Source organism: Myotis daubentonii, chromosome 6, assembly GCF_963259705.1.
Source record: "Myotis daubentonii chromosome 6, mMyoDau2.1, whole genome shotgun sequence".
In the NCBI taxonomy this organism is placed as follows: domain Eukaryota; kingdom Metazoa; phylum Chordata; class Mammalia; order Chiroptera; family Vespertilionidae; genus Myotis; species Myotis daubentonii.
In genome coordinates, this window is record NC_081845.1 from 60,607,267 (window position 1) to 60,629,205 (window position 21,939).

The window sequence follows — 21,939 nt, forward strand, 5'->3', positions numbered from 1 at the left end:
AAATCAATGTAAAAAATATATTTTAAAAATAAAAATGTTTTCCCAGTAAATTTAATTTTTCTTCTTTTGCAGTCCTTTTTAATTATTTAGTATATTTATATTTCTGATAGTCATTTTGAAATAGATGAATTTGTCAAATCATCCGTAGTTTCACATTCCCATTAAAATAAATCAATTATTATAATTAAGATGCATGGAATAGAAATTACTTATGGATGCTTTAGGATTCTATTTCAAATTCTACCAGTTCTGGGGAGCAAGGGTGAGAGTGGAGATAACTACTCTATAGGATCATGGAAGGAGGATAGTGAAGAGAAATTTCCCTGACAGGTCACTTATAAATATTTCTCTCCTGCAATTTAATGGAAGAAAAGAAAGGTTAATTGGGATAGTTCACACTCAGTGAAAATGTGCATAGTGTTTTTTGTTGTTTTCATTTGTTTTTTTTATTACTTGTCTAAATAGAGTAAAATTATAAAGTAATATTAAATTGTTAACATTACTAAATAATGAACTCAATATGAACATAGTGGGTCTTTTTGTTAGGTTTTAATCAGTGAAAAGTCCTTGGAGGTGGATTTTTAGATCATAGGTTGCCACTCTTGTCCTATATAATAAAAGCCCTAAGAGCATAACGACCACCAGGGGCCTGACGCTCAACCCAGGAGGAGGGGGAGGGGGGCACAGTGAGGCCTGGAGGCGCATGCTATGGCCCAGAGATCCCAGGAACCGCAAGCTCAGAGCTTGCTTTCCAGTAAAAAAAATTAATTGAAAATCAAAAATAATGGCCAATGCTGCCATGCCGGGAAGAACGGCTCCAGGAGGGAAAGGCCTCCCCAGGCCCCACCTGGCCTGGCTGACACAGGCACTCACCAGTGACTGCAGCTACTTCCAACTACTGGCTTCCTGTCCGCCCTTTCCTAGACTATGTGTGCTTGGGAGCGTGGCTTCGGCCTCCCTGGCCAATAGCACCACATCAGCTCCGGTGTCCAGCTTCTGGCTTCCTGCCCACCCCTTCACAAACTGCCTGTGCTTGGGGGTGTGGCTTCAGCGCTGGCTGGGCATTGATTTGGCCATGTGACTGACATCCATGTGCAGTTACACTGCATATTTACATTTGTAGAGAAGCAGGGTAGCCCGCTCCTGCCTCCTGCTTGACCTTCTAAGCTAAGAAAGTCCTGTTGATCTCCATGTTTCCCTCCTGTCCAGAATCAAAACCGCTTGGGGATGAATGATTCCAGCAATGGCCCCAACACATGCTCGGTGTCACTGTCATAGACATTCTTAGTCATTACAGCCCATTCCTCAACCCGCAGTGCCCTGCTCCACCCAACTGCCACTCCTCACCTGTCACACCCTGAGGACCACCTTATGTTATCCTATCTGAAATGTTAGCAAGATCTCAAATGCCCCCCTGTCAATAGCTTCCTTGCCCTACCTTTCTTCCTCTAAAAAGCTTGCATTTTAAATATATATATATTTGATTGATTTCGTAGAGGGAAATAGAGATAGAAACATCAGTGATGATAGAGAATCATTGATTGGCTGCCTCCTGCACATTCCAAACTGGGGATGTTCCCTGGCCCCTCCCCCAGCCAGCAGGCCCCCCACTGGCTGCGCAGCACTGAGGTTAGGAGAGAGGGGAGGCAGGAAACCGAGGGGTGGCGGGGCGCCAAGGACAGCGTTGGCACCTGGTGTCTGTTCCTTCAGCACCCAGCTTGGTCACTGTCACCTCCTCTCCTGATTGGCCCTGATCACCTGCCAGGCCTAGGGACCCCACCCGTGCACGAATTTCATGCATTGGGCCTCTAGCTTTCAATAAAATTTTGGTTAAAAAGCTGTGGGCTTTTTTCCCCTGTTAACATGAAAAATATGTGAAACACCTTCTGCAGTAGAATCTAAAGCAAAGTCTTATTCAGATACAAAAGAACAAAATGAATTGTATCAGTAATGTGGTGAATTTTCTTTTTTCATATATTCTACCTGTATTAGCATACTTAAATTTTTATTTTTGTTGTGAATGTAGGTTAGAGCCAAATATCACCTTAATTAATAGAAGGTCAATAAATTGACTTAATTTGTGGAATGTAGTGAAATTGAGAGTTGAATGAATACTTGGAAGCCATTTTTTAACTCAGCAAATACCTAGTGTATTTCCCATGTGCCAGGTAAACCAGCTTTCTGAAAGTCATAGTTTAATATAGTTTCTTCTTCATTTCCCCTAGATAGCAGTGATACAGTGTCATTTCTCTATTTTCCCAAATAGCTCTTTTATTCGCCTCTTCTGATCTTTCTCTTCTGTAATAATCTCAGTTTTATCACTAATTCTCTTCTGCCTGTACTATTTTAACAACTTTCACCTAGTTTTCTACTTTCTAGCCTAATTCTCACTGATGCCAGGATGACCTTTGAAAAACACAAATCTGATTTTGATACTCACCTTCTTCTTTTTTTTTTAATATATTTTATTGATTTTTTACAGAGAGGAAGGGAGAGAGATAGAGAGTTAGAAACATCGATGAGAGAGAAACATCGACCAGCTGCCTCCTGCACACTCCCTACTGGGGATGTGCCCGCAACCTAAGTACATGTCCTTGACCGGAATCGAACCTGGGACCTTTCAGTCCGCAGGCTGACGCTCTATCCACTGAGCCAAACCGGTTTCGGCTGATAACTCACCTTCTTGATACCCTTAAAGTGATCCTCATTTTATACCATATTCCTTAATATACCATAAAAGGTCCTTCACAGTTTTTTCCTGACTATATCCTATGCCTTCACCTCACACTCTAAGTTAGCTTAGACTACTTATAGTTTCTTAAAGAACTAACATATTTTTTTCATGACTTTGATCATACTTTTCTCTCTAGTCCCCATATGGAATATTTGTTCTTTTTAAACCAATAAGAATATTATTAAAATAAGAATAGAATACTACCACCAACAAAAGCAGTTCCGGTAGATGATCCATATATAGCTTTTACTGTGCACCAGGCACTCTGCCTTCATTACTCATAGTTTTTGCAACAACCCTATAAGATAGGTACAAATAAGAAAACAGAAGCACAGGAAGCATGTGTAACTTGCCCTAGGTCAAGCATCTAGAAAGTTGGTGTAGCAGTTCATGAACCCAGACATTTGCTACTACACGACATTGCGTGGTCATGCATGAGACTGTTTAAGCATCACTGCATCTGGTTTTCTTTCCAGATCTTACCTCTCCACCTCTCAGGAAAAACAGGCTCCTTCCTTGTTTGGATCTCATCTGTATAGCTCTTAGGTCATGTTACTGCATTTACACTCTTCTGCCTTGCTTCATAAGGACTGGAATACCATGTTTTTGTATCTTATCCTTGTATCTTCAGTGGTTTTGGCACATACTTAATGACAAGCAGTTGGATAAATGAATGCATAAGTCACAATTTAAAGATGGAGGGAACCTAAGAGATCATCCCTTTTAACCTTCTTATTTTGTAGATGAAGAGACTAAGATAAAGTGAACATGTTGGTAATATCAGATTTTAATGTGGATACTTTACCAAAGTTAAGTTTTAGTACTAGTCTTTAGTGGTTGGGAACCGTTTAATTTGCTTCAAAGCTCAATCTGAATTGCTGGTTTAGTGGTTGAGAGTGTTCTGGGTAGTGTTGGCAGAATCTGGTTAAGAAGTACAGCATTTAACATGTTCTGTTAATACCATGTGATCATTTATATGCCATATCTGTTAATTATAAAGCAGATGACTAGTATCATTTGCTTTTTTAGGTCCTCTGAATAATGTCCAGATACATTGGTGCTTTAAAAAAAAAAAAAAAAGATTGTGAGGTTGTGAAGAATTTTAATATATGCAACCTTTGAAACCGGTTGGTAAATTTTGAATCTAGAAAATGGATATATGGGGTTAATGATAATATTCTCTACCTTTTTTGTATACTCAAAACTTCAAACATTTTAATAATATAAAGTAGGGGGCTATAAAGAGAGATTGGGAATAGAGTATAAGCTATAAGATGAATAAGGAAACTTTGAGAATGAAAAAATAAATAAAAATAAAGCCTAAAAGTTCTAATCTCTACTCTGGCTGTGTGAAATTGGAATGTTTATTTGTAAATGTAGGTCTTCATAGTATGCACCGTATACTTTACAGTTTCTTCCTGAGCTTCTTTTGCTGTTGTAGCATAAACAAGTAATTTATGTTTTTTTTATTGATTTCCTACAGATAAAATTTTTTTCTGGTAACTGGCTTTGGCTGACTTTATATGTATGTTTAGCTGAAGATCAATGATAGGAAACATTTTTAGCTTCTTATGGGAAAAAACCCCAAAGTAGCTTACTTTTATTTTTATATAACACAATACCATAAATAGGATTAGTCACTATTGTATATTACATTTATTTTCACAATTATTTTTTTTTCTTACTTCAGAAATTCAGGTTCTTTCACAAGATTCCAGATAAAAGTTATTATGGATGGTAGGTAAGGGCTAATAGATAAATGTTAGCTATTGGTAACATCCTACTTCTGTTAGACATGTGCACCTGGATATTCTTTATAAGTGAATAATCTAATAAAATAGCCTTGTGTAAAGGACAATTGATAACACAAGTATTTAATACTTTTCAGTTCTTAAAAATGTAATTGTTGGGAAGTGGGCATAAAGATATGATTTCTTTATCTTTGTTAAGATTTTGAATTAAAATATATAGAGTTAATTCTGTTACTTACTATTCTTATTTTAAGGGTTCTGATGACTGTCTTGTGAAAATCTGGGCAACAGATGATGGCAGATTGTTAGCTACTTTAAGAGGACATGCTGCTGAAATATCAGACATGGCTGTAAACTATGAGAATACCATGATAGCAGCTGGAAGTTGTGATAAAATGATCCGAGTCTGGTGTCTTCGAACATGTGCACCTTTGGCTGTTCTTCAGGGCCACAGTGCATCTATAACATCACTACAGGTACTTGTTTTAATCCTTGTACTATCCATTTTTATTATAATTTAAAGTAAGTTTTGAGAAGTTACTTTTATAATTCATTGTATAAAGTCTACTAAGACAAAGGAATATTACTTTTTTCTTTATAAATACATGGCTTTAGATAACTTGGTAGTCATGACCTTTGTCATTTCTAGACGTTTTTAATTCTGTTGCTGCTATTTGCATGGTGAAAAATGGGTTTATTATTTGGACTGTGTCACTCTTGTAAAGATGTTTGTTTGCTTTTTCCTTTGATTGTTTTTCAGTTCTCACCATTGTGCAATGGCTCAAAGAGATACCTATCTTCTACTGGAGCAGATGGCACTATTTGTTTTTGGCTGTGGGATGCTGGAACCCTTAAAATAAAGTCAGTTGCTCTTTTATTTCACAGATGTAACTTTAAAAGCATAAATGTGTTTAGTGGTTGAAATTGCAAAAGTTATAAAGTAGCTGACAATAGGAATAAATTTACTTTATCTTCTTGAGTAAGTAATATTTTGGCTCTTCATTGACCTCTCATTTTTATGCTTTCTTTTTCTTTTCATGCTTCAGAGAAAGTTTTCTCATGTTAACATGTTTGTTTCTTTTTTCTCTTATCTTTATCCTAGCTCTAGCTCTAGCTCTTTCCTATAGACTATACCTGTCTTACTACCATTTATTTCTGTATGCTACCTAGTTTTATCTGACTATCTCCTTCTGGTGCTGAGAACATAATCTTAGAGTTCGTAAGCTATTCTTTAGAACAATTGTAATTATTTGTTACCACATCTATAAACTGTAGTTTTTATTGTAGACACTTAGGAAAAGAGAATCATTACATTTTCACTAGGTAGATGCACCCTCCTTTTTGGAGGTTTTTGCATTTATGTTTTCACTTATATTATCTTAGTTTATCAAAACAAGTTGGCTAGAAAACATTGTCTTTTGATTAAAGGACAATGAGACAAAGAAAGGTTAAACTTTCCGATAGTTAATACAGTTTTTTTAAAAATTGGCAAAGCCAGGACTAGCACACTTCCTTGCCCTTCGGTCCTGCACTGTCTACGCCATGCCACCTTTCAAGTGGATGTAATAGGTACAGGAAGTGCTCTCTTTACTCCATAGACAGTCAATGAATGGGGAGGTAGTACATCTAGTGTTTCTACACTGTTGAAATGGCCATTTCTGTGCTTTCAGGATAGAAAGTCATTCAGATTAGAAAGTTTATCTCAGTAATTATCTCTTCTGTTTTTAAATTACCAACGAAATGAGTTATTTAATAAAAAATTTTTGCAATTCTTTAAAAACAGTAGTGTTTAAATAAATTCATATGTATGGACATTCCTGGAGAATACCTCTTCTAGTAGGGCATTAGGGTGCCATGGCAGTTTGAGTAACAAAATAAAGCAAACTGCTTCATTTGCAAAAAGGATTGTGGCCCTAACTGGTTTGGCTCAGTGGATAGAGCGTCGGCCTGCAGACTGAAGGGTCCCAGGTTCGATTCTGGTCAAGGGCATGTACCTTGGTTGCAGGCACATACCCAGTAGGGGGTGTGCAGGAGGCAGCTGATTGATGTTTCTCTCGCATCGATGTTTCTAACTCTCTATCCCTCTCCCTTCATCTCTGTAAAAAATCAATAAAATATGTTAAAAATAAAAAAAGAAAAGAAAAAAGGATTGTGATCAAAGACATGGTTCCTTGGAGAAAGCAAATTTCATTTCACCCTAGTTGCATTTTTAATATTTAGAATGTTAAAGGATTTCTGTAAACATTTAGATAAAAGTTGAAATAGCTTACTGATATATATGGACAATAGCAGTAGTTAATTGTTGTTTTCCTTGAGCATTTATTTACCTCCCTATGGACATGATTGGGATACCTTTATCTTTTTCATTATTGTTTTTGTATAGAAGAAAAAGTGCTTAATGATCTTAAAATTAGCATGGGAATAAAAATGGTATTACAAAATTAAATTCTTTGTGCTTCTTGAGAATTACATTGCTAAGTATAATAATACTTGTCTGTATCATTGAGAAGTTATTTCATATAACTTTTATGTAGATTTTTTAGAACCTTTATGTAGATTTATCTATAAACTCTTTACCATAAATTTTTCATGTAAAATTTTTTAAAATTTAGACATAAGTAGGGCAATACATATAATTTTCTGCTGTTTTTTAAAGTCTATCATAGCCATTTATAATAATTTCGATAGTTGCATTATATTATATTCTATTGAGTTGTTGATCCATACTTTGCTTAGTGATATTTTTTAGTTTTTTTGGACATACAAGGTTTTCTAGTTGTTTGTAAGTAGTATTCTTTTCTATTTGCTATGATAATTGTTCCTTAAAAACTTTCAAGCTAGAGCCAGGCATCAAAATAAGAGTGATTATTTTTTTTAGATATAGGGACACCTGTTTTCTGTATTACACATAGTTGATACCTGCCAAAAAATTTGACAGGATTTAAATTACCATATTTATATCATATAAGCTTTAATTACTAATTGAAGGCAAAAAATGTATTATGCTATAATGCTTTTGCGTGTAAGTGACTTCAGCAATCCTCTCTGCATTAATTGAAAGAATCAGTTTCATCAGTAATTGAAACCTGTTTCGGAAAACCAAGGCTCTTGATAAATTCAGAGGGTTTGATGGAGGTTTTGTATGTATGGTAACACTCCCCCCTGTAAAGATGCTGCTTCTTAGGTGAGGAATCTGACTGGCTGGGGCCCAGAAGCTAGCTCAAGAGGTCTCTAAGTAGGAGGAAGCTGTCCAAATATATGTAGTTTAGATGTAAGGCAAGAATTGGAATTCTAAAATATGCAGGTAATAATGATATCCAGTTTTTATTAAGCACTTATTCCACTAAGCTAGTACCGAGCACTTTACATTTTTTTGTATCATTAATCTTTATGGCAACTCGTATGAGGAAGGTATATTACTATCTTCAGGATGTGGAGTGGTGGGAGGAAACTGAGGTGAATACTGACTGGAAGCATACCATCAGAACCCACTTTCTCTGTCTCTTTCTTTTTTTATTTTAAAGAACCTTCTCTTAACCACTGTGCCAAACTAAGTAGTGCTTATTCATTGATGGAGTATCTAGAACTGGTTGAACCTAATTAAAATACTAATAATACTAATATTTATTAATATTTATAATTAAAATACTAATAATACTAATATATATTATGCCAATAACTAAGCACTTTACATGCATTATACTCATTCAGTTCTCTCATCAACTCTGAGATATCTTCTCTATTTACCCCCATGTTACATATGAGGAGCCTGAGGTACAGAAATGTTAACTTGCCTAAGGCCACATACCTGAATAAGTGGCAGAGCACGGAATTGAACTCAGTTTTTTCCAAGGCCACATCTTAAAATAGTTCCTCAAGTATGCACTTAAAAATAATTTGTACCTGCTTATCTTAAACTAGAGGCCCAGTGCACAAACTCATGCTCAGGTAGGGTCCCTAGTGGCTGCTGACTGCTAGCCGCCGGCCAGGGCCTTCCTTCATTCCGCGCCTCCCCCTGGTGGTCAGCACATGTCATGGCGAGCGATCGAACTCCCTCCTGAGGGGACACTTTGCATATTAGGCTTTTATATATATAGATTATTTGTACCTGCTTATCTGTTTTTTCCCTTAAAAATATTAAAGCCTATTTCAAATGTTAATGTATATGATTATTTGCATATTCTGGTTATGAGTTCTAACTAAATGGTTGGTTGTCGTTTATGTGAATGATTATGCCAAAAAATTTTTAAATGTAGAACTGCTGACCCATAAGATATTAAGGAAAGTGTAGCACATTATTTGCCTTTATAATTTCAGATTAATTTACTTAAATTTCAATTACTTTATATTTTTAATATATTTTTATTGATTTCAGAGAGGAAGGGAGAGGGAGAGAGAGATAGAAACATCAATGATGAGAGAGAATCATTGATTGGTTGCCTCCTGCACGCCCCCTATGGGGGATGGAGCCCACAACCCTGGCATGTGCCCTTGACTGGAATTGAACCCGGGACCTTTCAGTCCACAGGCCTATGCTCTATCCACTAAGCCAAACCAGTTAGGGCTCAATTACTTTAAATTTACACTGATAAATTTAGCTTTAAAGAATGTTCTAATAACTTTATGTATATTACATTTATTATGCTCAACTATATCAGAGCCTATGGATATTAAGAAAAATGCTTAAAATGTTAATTTTTACAAATTTATTTTAAAAACTTAACAAATAATGTGTTGTGTTCAATATCAGTAAGAAAGACTATTATTGTTCAGAATATATAATAGGTAGATCCAAAAAATACATTTTATTTCCCTAAATGATTGCAAAATTGAAACCACTCTATATTTTAATGCTGTGGATTGTGAAAGTTGCACAGTGCTTCTGGTTGAGGTTGAAGACTATTTTTTTTTTTTAAATATATATTTTATTGATTTTTTACAGAGAAGAAGGGAGATAGAGAGTTAGAAACATCGATGAGAGAGAAACATCGATCAGCTGCCTCTTGCACATCTCCTACTGGGGATGTGCCAGCAACCCAGGTACATGCCCTTGACCGGAATTGAACCTGGGACCTTTCAGTCCGCAGGCCGACGCTCTATCCACTGAGCCAAACCGGTTTCGGCTGAAGACTATTTTTGAAATTTTCTCCTAATCTGAGAAAAACTAGGTCAAAATGTATATTAAATAGGGCTTTAAAAGTAATTACTATATTTTGGAGCATTACAAATATATATGTATTGAAGTTGGTATATAAAATCTAATTTTTTTCTTAATAAAGTTAATTATAACAAACATTTAATACCAATAGTATTAGACATAATCTAAAACAGTTATACAATTAATGTAAATATAGCTGAGTGTGACCTATTTTCTACATATCACTGTTTTGTTTTGTTTTTAATATATTTTATTGATTTTTTACAGAGAGGAAGGGAGAGAGATAGAGAGTTAGAAACATCGATGAGAGAGAAACATCGATCAGCTACCTCCTGCACATCTCCCACTGGGGATATGCCCGCAACCCAGGTACATGCCCTTGACCGGAATCGAACCTGGGACCTTTCAGTCCGCAGGCCGACGCTCTATCCACTGAGCCAAACCGGTTTCGGCGCATATCACTGTTTTGATGAGCATTATAGTTGACTGAATAGTCAAATAGTTTAAGATTCTTTTACTAAGAATCTTAATTTTTGGAGTTTTATAAGACATATTTTGTGACATTAGAAGATAAACAAGGGGAGATGTTTAATGTCTGACATGGAGAAATTTTAGTTATTGGTGGTGTGTATATGTTGCAGAGGCAACACCTATTTTGCTTCAGTGTCCATGTTTACAAATGACTTGTTTATGTATTTGTGCTCTATCGAAATCTGTGAAATGTAAATTTGATTAGGAGTGGGTATAACTAATATATGCATGTCTTGTTGTCTTAGTGGCTTTGGAATTGTTTTCTGTGTGGATTGTTATGTAATCAGGAGCTCCTACAAAATCTGTATGTGGAGTTTCCACAAGATCTACTGATCATGACATATGATTTCAAACCTGTTTTTAGGAAGGGAGCCATATGTTGCTTCTTATATAATTCCGTGATTATTTTTTGAAATAGCAGATTCCTGGTGTTGCTATTCCCTCTGGGATATTTTTAATTGTTAATTTTTTTGTATTATAGTCCAAGACCCGCAAAATTTACAGAGCGCCCTAGGCCTGGAGTTCAAATGATCTGTTCTTCTTTCAGTGCTGGTAAGATTTTTTTTTCTCCCTAATTTTCTACTTTAAGTTACACATTAGATCTTTCTCTTTTCCTGGATATTATACAGGGTGGGGCAAAAATAGGTTTACAGTTGTTGGTATGGAAAATAATAAATAATACAAGAATAAACTCTGTTTCACTTACAACTATAATCTTACTTTTGCCCCACCCTGTATTTTCAAATGCAGTTATGTGCTTGAGGTAAGCTGCCCTAGAAAGTTCTCTGCACTGAGTAATTGTTGTGCAAAATTGTAAAATTACAATGTCACCCATAAGCAAAAGCTTTTAATGTACACAGCGTATATACATTGTGTGTAAATACACAAAAACCTTTGTTTCAGAGTTGAAAAAGAAGTGGTAGATCTGTTGATTAAATGCTAAAATTTTCATGGATTAGAGATAAATAGATTGGTTAAGGCACAGGAGATAAAAATGTGACATTTTGTGCTAAAGTCACCATCAGGGTCCCTGACTTCACTTACATACAGCACTGTCATGGATTGAGTGTTTTTGTCCCCTCATCCCCATGCTGGCACCCTGATCTCAGATTTCTCAGCCTCCAGAACTGTGAGTAATAGATGTCTATTGTTTTTGTTTTGAGAGAGAAAGAGAAGAGGGAAAGGAAAAAAAAAGCTAGCTTATAGTGGAACACAGTTTTGGAAAATATTTACTATTGTAATATAAATCGTATTCTAATACATATGCCAGGGGATGAAAATTAATTTAGAAGTGATTTGAATTTTTTTAGAATTTAGTTTATATACTCATGTGACTAATATTTTTCTTTAAAAAAATTATAATGCTCTAGGACAGTGGTCGGCAAACTCATTAGTCAACAGAGCCAAATATCAACAGTACAACAATTGAAATTTCTTTTTTTAAAAATATATATTTTATTGATTTTTTTACAGAGAGGAAGGGAGAGGAATAGAGTTAGAAACATCAATCAGCTGCCTCCTACACACTCCCTCCTGAGTATGTGCCCGCAACCAAGGTACATGTCCTTGACCGGAATCGAACCTGGGACCCTTGAGTTCGCAGGCCGCCGCTCTATCCATTGAGCCAAACCGGTTAGGGCTTGAAATTTCTTTTGAGAGCCAAATTTTTTAAACTTAAACTATATAGATAGGTACATTGTTATTAACTTAATTAGGGTACTCCTAAGGCTTAGGAAGAGCCACACTCAAGGGGCCAAAGAGCCGCATGTGGCTCGCGAGCCGCAGTTTGCTGACCATGGTTCTAGGAGGAGAGAATAAGTAGTTTCAAAATTTACTCTGTTAAGGAATACATCTTTGAGTAGGTATCTTGTTAGAAGAAGGGTACTTTAAATCTGCTTTATATTTTCATAGATTTTGGAGGTATCCCTTAGCTAACTAAAATAAACTTGATATTTGTACAATGTTATTAATTACTTCGACAGTTGTTCTTATTTGCTTTTTAAAAATTAGCTGTATAATAATGATGACATTCAAATTAACTTGAGTTTATATAGCAGCATTTTGAATGGAAATTAATCTTTTTAAACACATTATGATCTGCAGATTTGAATTGAATTGATGACAAATGAAACATGAATGGATTTTAATATTTAATGTTCCTAGTACTAGTTATTTCCACATTTATTTCCAGTTTACTTTATCTTTTCATTTCATAATTGTGGATAGCAGTAGTGCCTAAGATAAGTGATTGCAAACTGATGACATGAATATATTTGAATATCAATATTCAAACATTTTTAATTTCTAACTTCTAGATTTCCACTGTTACTTCCATGAAGACAGTTTTTCTAGTCATAGCACAAATGTGGGCACTATACATGTGTTTGAAGTACTCTAGATATAGTTATACATATAGCACTCACTGTTCTCAACATTGAGGGAGAGTACTGATTCCAAGGAGAGAGTAAATGGAATATATAAACAACTGTAATGGAAGCTAGACTGTGTATGCTATATGGCAAAATCTTAATGAGAGTTCAGAGGAGAGCAGGCTCATTTGATTAAAAGACTTGTAAAGACAATTTACTGAAGGAGTTGGGCCCTAAAAGTTTTATAGAATTTTAACATATGAGAAATGGGGCAAGAGAGGGATTTGACCATTTAAAAGGCATGTTTTCTAGTGAAGATGACTGTTAATTTCAATTTAAGATTATGTAATCACTTAGTGAAACAATTTGTAGTGGAAAGCTTTCTTTCCTAGTTAAAACTATGTTAGCAAACTTCTTTAATTCAGGTTAGATATATACTTAGGATAAATAGGAATAGTTTTAAAGTATTCACCATTTAGCATACATTCTGGTAATGTTTGTGTTACATTATCTAATTTTGAAATTGTGTTTTACTCTTAAATGTTTGTATGCTACTATTCTTCAGGTGGAATGTTCCTGGCCACAGGAAGCACAGACCATATTATTAGAGTTTATTTTTTTGGCTCAGGTCAGCCAGAAAAAATATCAGAATTGGAGTTTCATACTGTAAGTATTGGTGAAAAGAATTAGATGAGTACAATTTAAATGAGTCTTAACTGTTTATTTTCAGGATCCTCTTTTTTGTTTATCTGTTTATATATAGGACAAAGTTGATAGTATCCAGTTTTCCAACACTAGTAACAGGTAAAGTAATTATTTTTGTTTAATTCCAATTTTTAAATTATGAAATAAAGATAATTTTTATACTCAGATTTTAATTAAAATTATATAGGAATTAACCACCTAAAAGAAAGATCTTAACTAGTTATATTGAAAAGTGTATAGAGCATTCACATGTGAACATATCTTTGTTTCATTTGTAATGTTAGTTTAGTTGGCCATTTTTAATAATAGGGATTTTTATCCACCTTACCTATTTCATATATATTTATACACACACACACACACACACACACACACACACTACACATATCAAAATAAAGGGACACTTCGTAGAGAATGGAAATGTATCACATTGTCATATTTGAGGCAGAACTGGTTTTTCCATGTTCTGGTTTTAAAATGAAAGAAAGTTATTTCTAAGAACCTTGAATAGAATGAGTCAAGGTCATTAATATTAAGAGAAAAGTCAGTAATTTTCTATTTGAAAATACCAATTCTTTTTCTAAGGTACTAAATGGTGGCCTTGAAACTCTTTTGGATATTATTTTGAGACCTAGTCATTCATATTAGAATACATGTGTATAAAATTTTAAAAGCCTATAATGTTTCAGGAGTTCTTAAATTTGCATTGAATATCTGGCTGAGTATGAGAATGCTATGTAAATAAAGATGAGTGTTGTCTTTTTGAATATTTTTAAAAACATAACTCTTGGAAAGTTCATTTAGGTAGAACATGTTTAATTTTTATTTTGGTGGTGGACTTTTTAATGCAGGTTTGTAAGTGGGAGTCGTGATGGAACAGCGCGAATTTGGCAATTTAAACGAAGAGAATGGAAGAGCATTTTGTTGGATATGACTACTCGTCCAGCAGGGTAAGAAATCAAATTTGTTATAGTACGTCAGTATAGATAGATCATTTAGAGTATGCTGTATAACAAACAGGTTGGTGTGTCTCCAAGCCTATAAAAACATATATCATAATCATTGTTAAAATGATTGCTTTATGACTAGAGGTTCTACTGGAGAGGAAAGACTTAAATTTTTTTATTCCCCCTCCCCCTTTATTGTTTAAGATATTACAAATATGTCTTTATGAGACTTTAATTTTTAGAAAATGATTTTTGCACTATTGGAGAAGACCTACTGCATTAATGATGTGTTTTTTTTTTTCAGTTCAGTTTTGTTAAGACATGATGGTATTGTAAGAATAGTTTTAACCCTTTGAGTGCCAACAAATATCCTAGGAACTATGCTAAAATTGCCAAGGCATTTTTGCTGATTTTACAGCGGTTTAGAAAAATAATTAGGAATCGTAAGTAAATGAAGTTACATATTCAAAAACTTAAGGAATCCTTTACTACATTTGTTTTCATCTTTGACATATATTGTTTGCTGATTGTATTATAAAATACTCGTAGAAAAAAAATTTTGAACAAAACATATAATGTTAAAATAGAGGGACACCCTTCTCCAATATCTTCCACAAAATCGTCATCTTCACAGCAAGAATTGACATATTTAGCAATATCATCATCACTAATAAAAGCAGACTTAGAACTGGACGCCATTTCGAAGCTTTAGGGCTACAAAATCTGAGTAAACTTCATAAAATCGTAGTACCTGTAAAAAATTAGGCGGATAAATGCCAGTGGTCAATTTTAGAACTACAGACATTCGGCTTTATAAGTAATCTGCACCTAGGTGCCATCTGTCAATAAAGAGTGAACTACTAGCATCTAATAGTGACACTGCAGGAGGGGTGTGATAGCGCTCCCGGCACTCTAGGGGTTAAAGTTAAATTTCACTAGTTTTTTAAAAGCAGAGCATATTATAATGTTACATTTGTCACAGAGGGATCGTGTGGTTTATCCAATGGTTTTCTCTAGCCAAAAGAAATGATATTATACCTTGTAACTATTATTTTGGTCTTAACCATTTTTTTCTATTTGTTTTTGTTTAGTAGTCTTGGATGGAAGAGCAGAGCAGTTAGCAGGGCATGACAGTAACAGTAAAAGATGGAGAGCAGCATGACACAGAGTTCCAGGGTCCAGATAGAGTTAAAGCAGTGACGTTTATTTTGAAGGCTTATTAGGAGTGCTAGAAATCCTGGGTTTGCTGACTTGGTGCAGTGATCTTTGCCGTCATCTTATGTTTATTCAAACTATTCTTAACTGCTAGGTGATAGTTATGTTACTGAATATAAATTATATGAAAATACATTTAGCTTTTTGTCATACTTGTATTTTAATAAATAGTGTCAGTGTAAACAAATACTGTCTCCATCACTTTCAGTCAAAACCTTCAAGGAATAGAAGATAAAATCACAAAGATGAAAGTAACTATGGTGGCGTGGGATCGACATGACAATACAGTTATAACTGCAGTGAATAACATGACTCTGAAAGTTTGGAATTCTTACACCGGTCAACTAATTCATGTCCTCATGGTGAGAAAAAAGATTAAAATTTATTTGGTATAATTAAAACTGATTGTAAAATTCAATATTTTCATTTAGGAATAGTCTTACGTTAGCTAAAATCTCTAACTTGCTAGATGGGTAACTTGCCAAAGATTGGAAATAATTTTAAAATACAATTAAATGGGTTCAGCTTGGAAATACAGATCCATGCTGTTTTTTAGTATGTAGGGTTGCATCAATAGTATTCTCAGGTTTCACCAAATGATAGCAAACTCTGGACAGTGATATTAGCTCAGCTTCATTATTATACATTGATAAATATGAAGATTTTGCCACCTTAATTCTGAAAACTCAGAACTTCAAAACGTTTCCATATTGTTGGATGGAATTTTCTTTTTTAATATTTATAATTCTTTGCTACTTCAAAAATACTTTAGGGTCATGAAGATGAGGTATTTGTTCTTGAGCCACACCCATTTGATCCAAGAGTTCTCTTTTCTGCTGGTCATGATGGAAACGTGATAGTATGGGATCTGGCAAGAGGAGTCAAAATTCGATCTTACTTCAATATGGTAATTATCAGTCTCTTTATAGCTATTAAAGATTTGGGGACTTATTGACTCAGGTACTCTCCATATCACAAAGGAAATCCATTTAAGAATAAGTTCAGACATTATTTTGACTTAAAGTTTCAGAAAGTTGCTTATTCCACACTTTTATTTACATGCTATATTTAAAGGAAAATTAATTATGCATCTTACAATACATATGAATATTATAACTAAGCTAATTTTTAAAATAGTTTTAATAGTGAAACTTTGAGAAACAAGTAGGACGATACAATATAGAAAGAACAAAAGTTTGGAAAACTTATGTGAAGAAATTGTAAATAAATTTTTATATTGTGTTATTGTATTTCACCAGTAGTCCTGTAGTACAACATAATTAATTAAAATACACCCATTTTAAAATGAAAGCCACAGAAATCAGCCATTCTTTCCTTTTACCAAATTGTAGTACATTAGATATTTATTTGTGATTAAGCACTCTTTCCTCCATTTTTTGTTGCTTATATAGATTTTAGTGTATTTTGCTGAAAACTTGGAATTGCAGTGGTTTGATATCACATCTTATTCTGTAGTGTTTTCAAGAAGTGCTTCTTAAATACTGCTTAGTTACATTTTTTTGCTCTACTTCCTATACATCAATGATATCTTAAAAATAAAAACAAAAACGTGTCTACTATTTCGGCATGTTTAGATATTTTTAGAAATCAAGGATAGAAATCTTTGGTAATAAATCATAAAATAATGCAATTAATAGTGTGGTTGGTCAGTTATTTTGCAAAAATAATTGTTTCACAAAACAGTCTTGGGAAATATAATACTTTGTGAAAAAATTTCATGAAAGTGATACCATAGTTGATTGATCATAATAGAGTTACATCTATGTAGTAAGAAATCATTGATCAAAACAGTTGAGGGAGGATTAAGCAGAAGATAAAAGGAATAATTTTATTAATGAAGGAATTGACTAGCTATCTTTATTGATATGCCTTAATGTACAATAAGGTAAGAAATAAGATTTGTCAAATTCTTATTTTTCTAAAAAGACAGCGCTAATTTATTAGGGCTACAATTATTAGTGATGGATGGATTTCCTTAGTGATTATATGTATAGAGGAGACTTTTTAAAAACAAATCTTTAAATATGCTGGTAAAGAATATTCACCTCTTCTTTCTATCCTTGTGTTTCTGGTTTGCTTCTTTTTGGGACATTTCTATTGAATGTGGAAATTAGAAAAGAAAACAATTTGTCTATACTTATATTACTTTAGTAATTTTATATTTTCAAAGGGCATTGGTATATTAATAGAGTGTTTAGAGGGAAAGTTTTCTCTTACTTGAGTACTGCTGTCACGTTTAAGTTATAAAGGTGAATTTATTTATTGTCAGGTAAGTCTATCATACTAATATTCGATTTTATCAGTAGATATAAAAATTGAAGCACTTTGAGATTGAAAAGATTTTCTCTTAGGCCATTACAAATTAGTGATATAATCAGGAGTAGAAGTCACCAATATTATATTGTATACTCTTTGAAATTAGCAAAGGAGGTTAGTTATAATACTGCCTTAAAAATTATTTCTTGTTTAATGAGTGTTTTAGATAAGGATATTTTCCCTGCTCTTTTTAATAAGAAATTAAAAGCCTTTAAATGGCAGAAGAAACAAATTTATATAATAAGTAGAACCAAAAAGGATTAAAAATAAATCTTGCATTTAACAAAACAGAAAATGAATTACTCTATCTCATTAACATAAAAATATGCTGTTTAATTTTTTGGATGATTTTTAAAGGCCTCCAAAATGCTTCTGCATATTATTTCATTAGTGTCTTATGAAAAGCTTGTAAGATAATAAGGGTAGATTTTACTGTTATTGGCTTTGCAAATGGAGAAACTACACAGAGATAAATGCTTTGCTTAGTGTCAGCTAGGTCACACAGCTATTATATGGGTACTTGTAACTTAAAACCAGTTTTTCTGTCCTTTGTTAATGTGTTCTTAATGCTAACTCTAGTTGGGTTAAGTTATTGCACAGCTAACTTCCAACTCTACCCAGTTAGTGATGTGTGCAGTGGGAAAATACTTTTTAATTGAAATTAACTCCAAGTAGATCTCTTAAGATATAAGTTAGCTTGATAATTTTATTTCTCTTAATTTGAAGTCATCTATATACCCTGATTTTTGCTCTTTACTCTTTTGGTGTTGGTTTTTTGTTTTGTTTTTTCATTGTTTGTTTTATCTATGGGCATATGGAAGATAAAGCATCCAGCATTGCTATTCAGAAAATTAAAACAACTTGAGGGAGGAGTAGAAGCTTGTGTTCACAGTACACTATCCTGAATGTTGAATGTTGGCTGTAGTTGTAACTCTTTGGCTCTCTGTAGCTAATAAGTAAGCTTTGGTGTTGCTAAAATTACCATATGTTGATTGAGTACAAATTCAATTCCTGACATTAAATTGAACTAGTAATCATAAGTTCAAATTAGTAATTATTTTATTGTTTCCTATGTAAAGGCACTAGGTACGGTGAAAGTTTAGAGCAAGTATTAAGATTAGTATTACTAGTATTTTGTGTGAGTTTTAAAATCAAACTTATAACATGAATAAGTAATTTCACCATTAAATCTATGGCCAGAAAGTAAGGAATGTAAATAGTGCCTTTATTTATTTACTTTAAATATGTATTTATTTATTTTGAGAGAGAGAGAAAGGGAGAGAAACTTCCATAAGAAAGAAACATTAATCCGTTGCCTTCTGCATGTTCCCTATTGGGCCTACAACCTGTGCCCCAACAAGTAATTTAACCAGTGACCTGTCAGTGCATGGGAAGATGCTCAATCAACTGAGCCACATTGTCCAAGGCTAAATTGTGCCTTTAAAAGAACAAAAAATTTACATACAAATTCTTAAAACAGGTTTTTATCAAGTATATTTTGAGAATACTCTTTCAGTATTGGTCATGCCCTCCCCCTCCCCTTTTTTTTTTCTTTTTTTCTTTTAAATCCTCACCTGAGAATATTTTTTCCATTGATTTTTTTTTTTTTTTTTTTTTTTTAGAGAATAGGGATGAGGGGAGAGAGAGAGAGACAGATACAAACATCGATGTGAGGGAGACACGTAGATTGGTTTGGTTACCTCCCTCACGCGCCTGGAGCAGAGCCAAGGATTGAGCCTGCAACAGAGGTAGAGATACTTGCCCTTTACCAGGAATCAAACTCACAACCCTTCGGACTATGGCCGACACTCTAACCACTGGGAAAACTGGCCAAGGCTCCCCCTTTTTATGATCATTTAATTTTCTATTTGAAAGTTATACCTTTAAAAGGTAATGAAATAATGTAATAAGTAATTATTTTGTATTAAAGCATTTTATTATACTTATTTATTACAGAAATTAAAATTGTTTTATGAAATTTTAGAAATAGTAAAAAGTCCTGTATCATCAGAAAGCCTTTTAAAGGTGAAAGGTTGAATTTTTAAATGCCTATGTTTGGTATATAGTAATTATGTTTTAATAAATAACTTTTTAATGCATTTAATGAATTTAAAATATTGAGCAATTAATATTTTAATATTGCACGGAAATTCATCATTCAGATATTCTATTTTTTTCTGCAGCAAGCTATGATAACACTTAAAAATCTTATACTTTATTTTAGCATCACCCAAATATGTAAAAATTTTTGCGACTGAGAATTGAGATAAAAATTTAATTCCTTATATGCTTACATAATTCCCTAATTTATTTCATTTCCAAATCTTATAAATAAATTCTCAACTTGCTAGTGGAATTTTCTATAAAAGTGATGGAGTAATTTTCATTATTTTTACTGCTAGCTTTATTGTTAATTGAGGAGCTGAATAATAAAAGCAGTTGGAGAATGAATGCTGAGTTTTGTTATAAGAAGTACATGTCAAGTGACATATGGTATGAAATGGAATGGACAATGTATATTCCTTGTACTCTCCCCCTTGTCTCCTTTTAAAAAATGAAATAATCTTAAAATGAACTTTTAAAAGCACTTATTGGAAAAGCATAATATATAAGGTAGAAACGTTGAATCCTTATTTTTTTCTTTTAATGAACTTAAGAAAGAAGCTAAAGAGGATATTATCGAGAAGGTTATAAACATACTACAAATTTATTCTATTGTTAAAAACCTGAATTCTCAACCTTAAACTTTACTTATCTACATTCTTTTTAAAAGTATGTAAATTTATTCATCTTTTAGCTGAACAGTCCTTATATAACTTGAGTGTTCAGGGCAAAAGTAGAGTATATTTGGACATCTTTTAAAGACAGATAGTGTATATTAAGAATACTCTTAACGCTCTGGGTATAGTAAGTAAGCCCACATATTTGTGTTTAGTAGTGGCAGGAGGTTAATATCAATATAGTTTTGTTTTGATGAAAGTTGTTCTGAACTCTAGTTTAAAAGCTCTAAACTCCCAATTAATTACTGAGAGGCAGATAAATTAGTCCTGGAAATAACTTGAAAATGTATACAAATTCACTGAACTGAAGCTGAGGGCGTTGGTAATATTTTAATTCCCTGAAAGAGGTAGGCAAGTTAAGAAGTTTATATAAGCATAAATGTCTTTAAATTTAAAAGTTGATTTTTTTAGCACTTGTTCTCTTAAATTATCACAGCACAGCTAAGTTTTAACTACAAATTTAACTAAATGAATATTAAATTCATTTTGAAAGATATGAAAAGAGACTTTTAAATTTCTTAGTACTAGACCATTTGATTATTAGGTAGTAAATAAAAGATGTTTGGAGTGGTGTTTGTAGATTCCACATTAGTAGTTTTCCTCATGTGTCTGGCCCTTTTGCTTTTATCTTGCTCTCTTTATATCTGTTGTTCTATCTGTGTCTATGAATCTCTCTCTCATGTCTATTTCTGTCATGTTATTCAAAGCTCTTTTCTGGTTGCCTCTTGTTCTGATTTTAACTGAAGAGTACAATATATCTTTTGTTAGAAAGCAATTTCACTGAATTTGATTGTTGCTTTGTTTTTGTTGTTTTATGAGTAATTTCCAAATAACAATTTAATTAATTTTTTCTTATTTTTATAATTGTTAACCTTTCTTTTACTTGAGATTTTTAAAAAATGTTCCAGTGTCCACTAATCCAGAACAATAAATTTCTCCTTGCAACGTTCTAAACAAGCAGAGGCTGCCAATCCACCACTCAGAATTTTTGCACATGCTTATTGATATTAACCTGTTCTCAGTGTGATTTCTATTTTAGTTTTGGACAGTTGTAGCTGTATGTATCTAGGAAAGGGAGAACAAAAAGCTTTAAAAAGGTATATTATATCGTGTTCTCTTGTGAATCCAGATTTCAAGATCTCTATCTCTTTTTCCTTCTTTCTTTCTTCCTTCCTATCTATCTCATTACCTATCATCACCTAACAAGATGTCATATCAGCATTCTGTGTGTTAAAGGATTCTTTGATGCTTCCAGTCTTTGTTTCAACCTTTCTGGGTAAGGAATTACTTTCAGTCTTCTGATTATAAACTTTATTGCTGCTGTCTTTCAGATTTCTGGAGTTCTTTGGATTCTGTCTCTTTCTTATCTATATCTTGGTATCAAAGACATATCTTAAAATTTGTTGTCATGA

At 33.4% G+C, this 21,939-nt stretch overlaps 1 protein-coding gene across 6 annotated transcripts in view; it reads left to right on the top strand.

Annotated features, from left to right (window-relative positions):
* The window catches only part of PHIP (pleckstrin homology domain interacting protein), a 158,021-nt gene that overhangs the window by 59,047 nt on the left and 77,035 nt on the right, over positions 1 to 21,939 (top strand). For all 6 annotated transcript variants that reach the window (XM_059701139.1, XM_059701137.1, XM_059701135.1 and 3 more), the window contains 8 exons: positions 4,740 to 4,961; positions 5,246 to 5,346; positions 10,656 to 10,726; positions 13,109 to 13,209; positions 13,307 to 13,347; positions 14,100 to 14,198; positions 15,619 to 15,772; positions 16,183 to 16,317. In XM_059701139.1, coding sequence (XP_059557122.1) covers positions 4,740 to 4,961; positions 5,246 to 5,346; positions 10,656 to 10,726; positions 13,109 to 13,209; positions 13,307 to 13,347; positions 14,100 to 14,198; positions 15,619 to 15,772; positions 16,183 to 16,317 — 924 coding nt within the window. The remainder of the gene's footprint in view (positions 1 to 4,739; positions 4,962 to 5,245; positions 5,347 to 10,655; positions 10,727 to 13,108; positions 13,210 to 13,306; positions 13,348 to 14,099; positions 14,199 to 15,618; positions 15,773 to 16,182; positions 16,318 to 21,939) is intronic.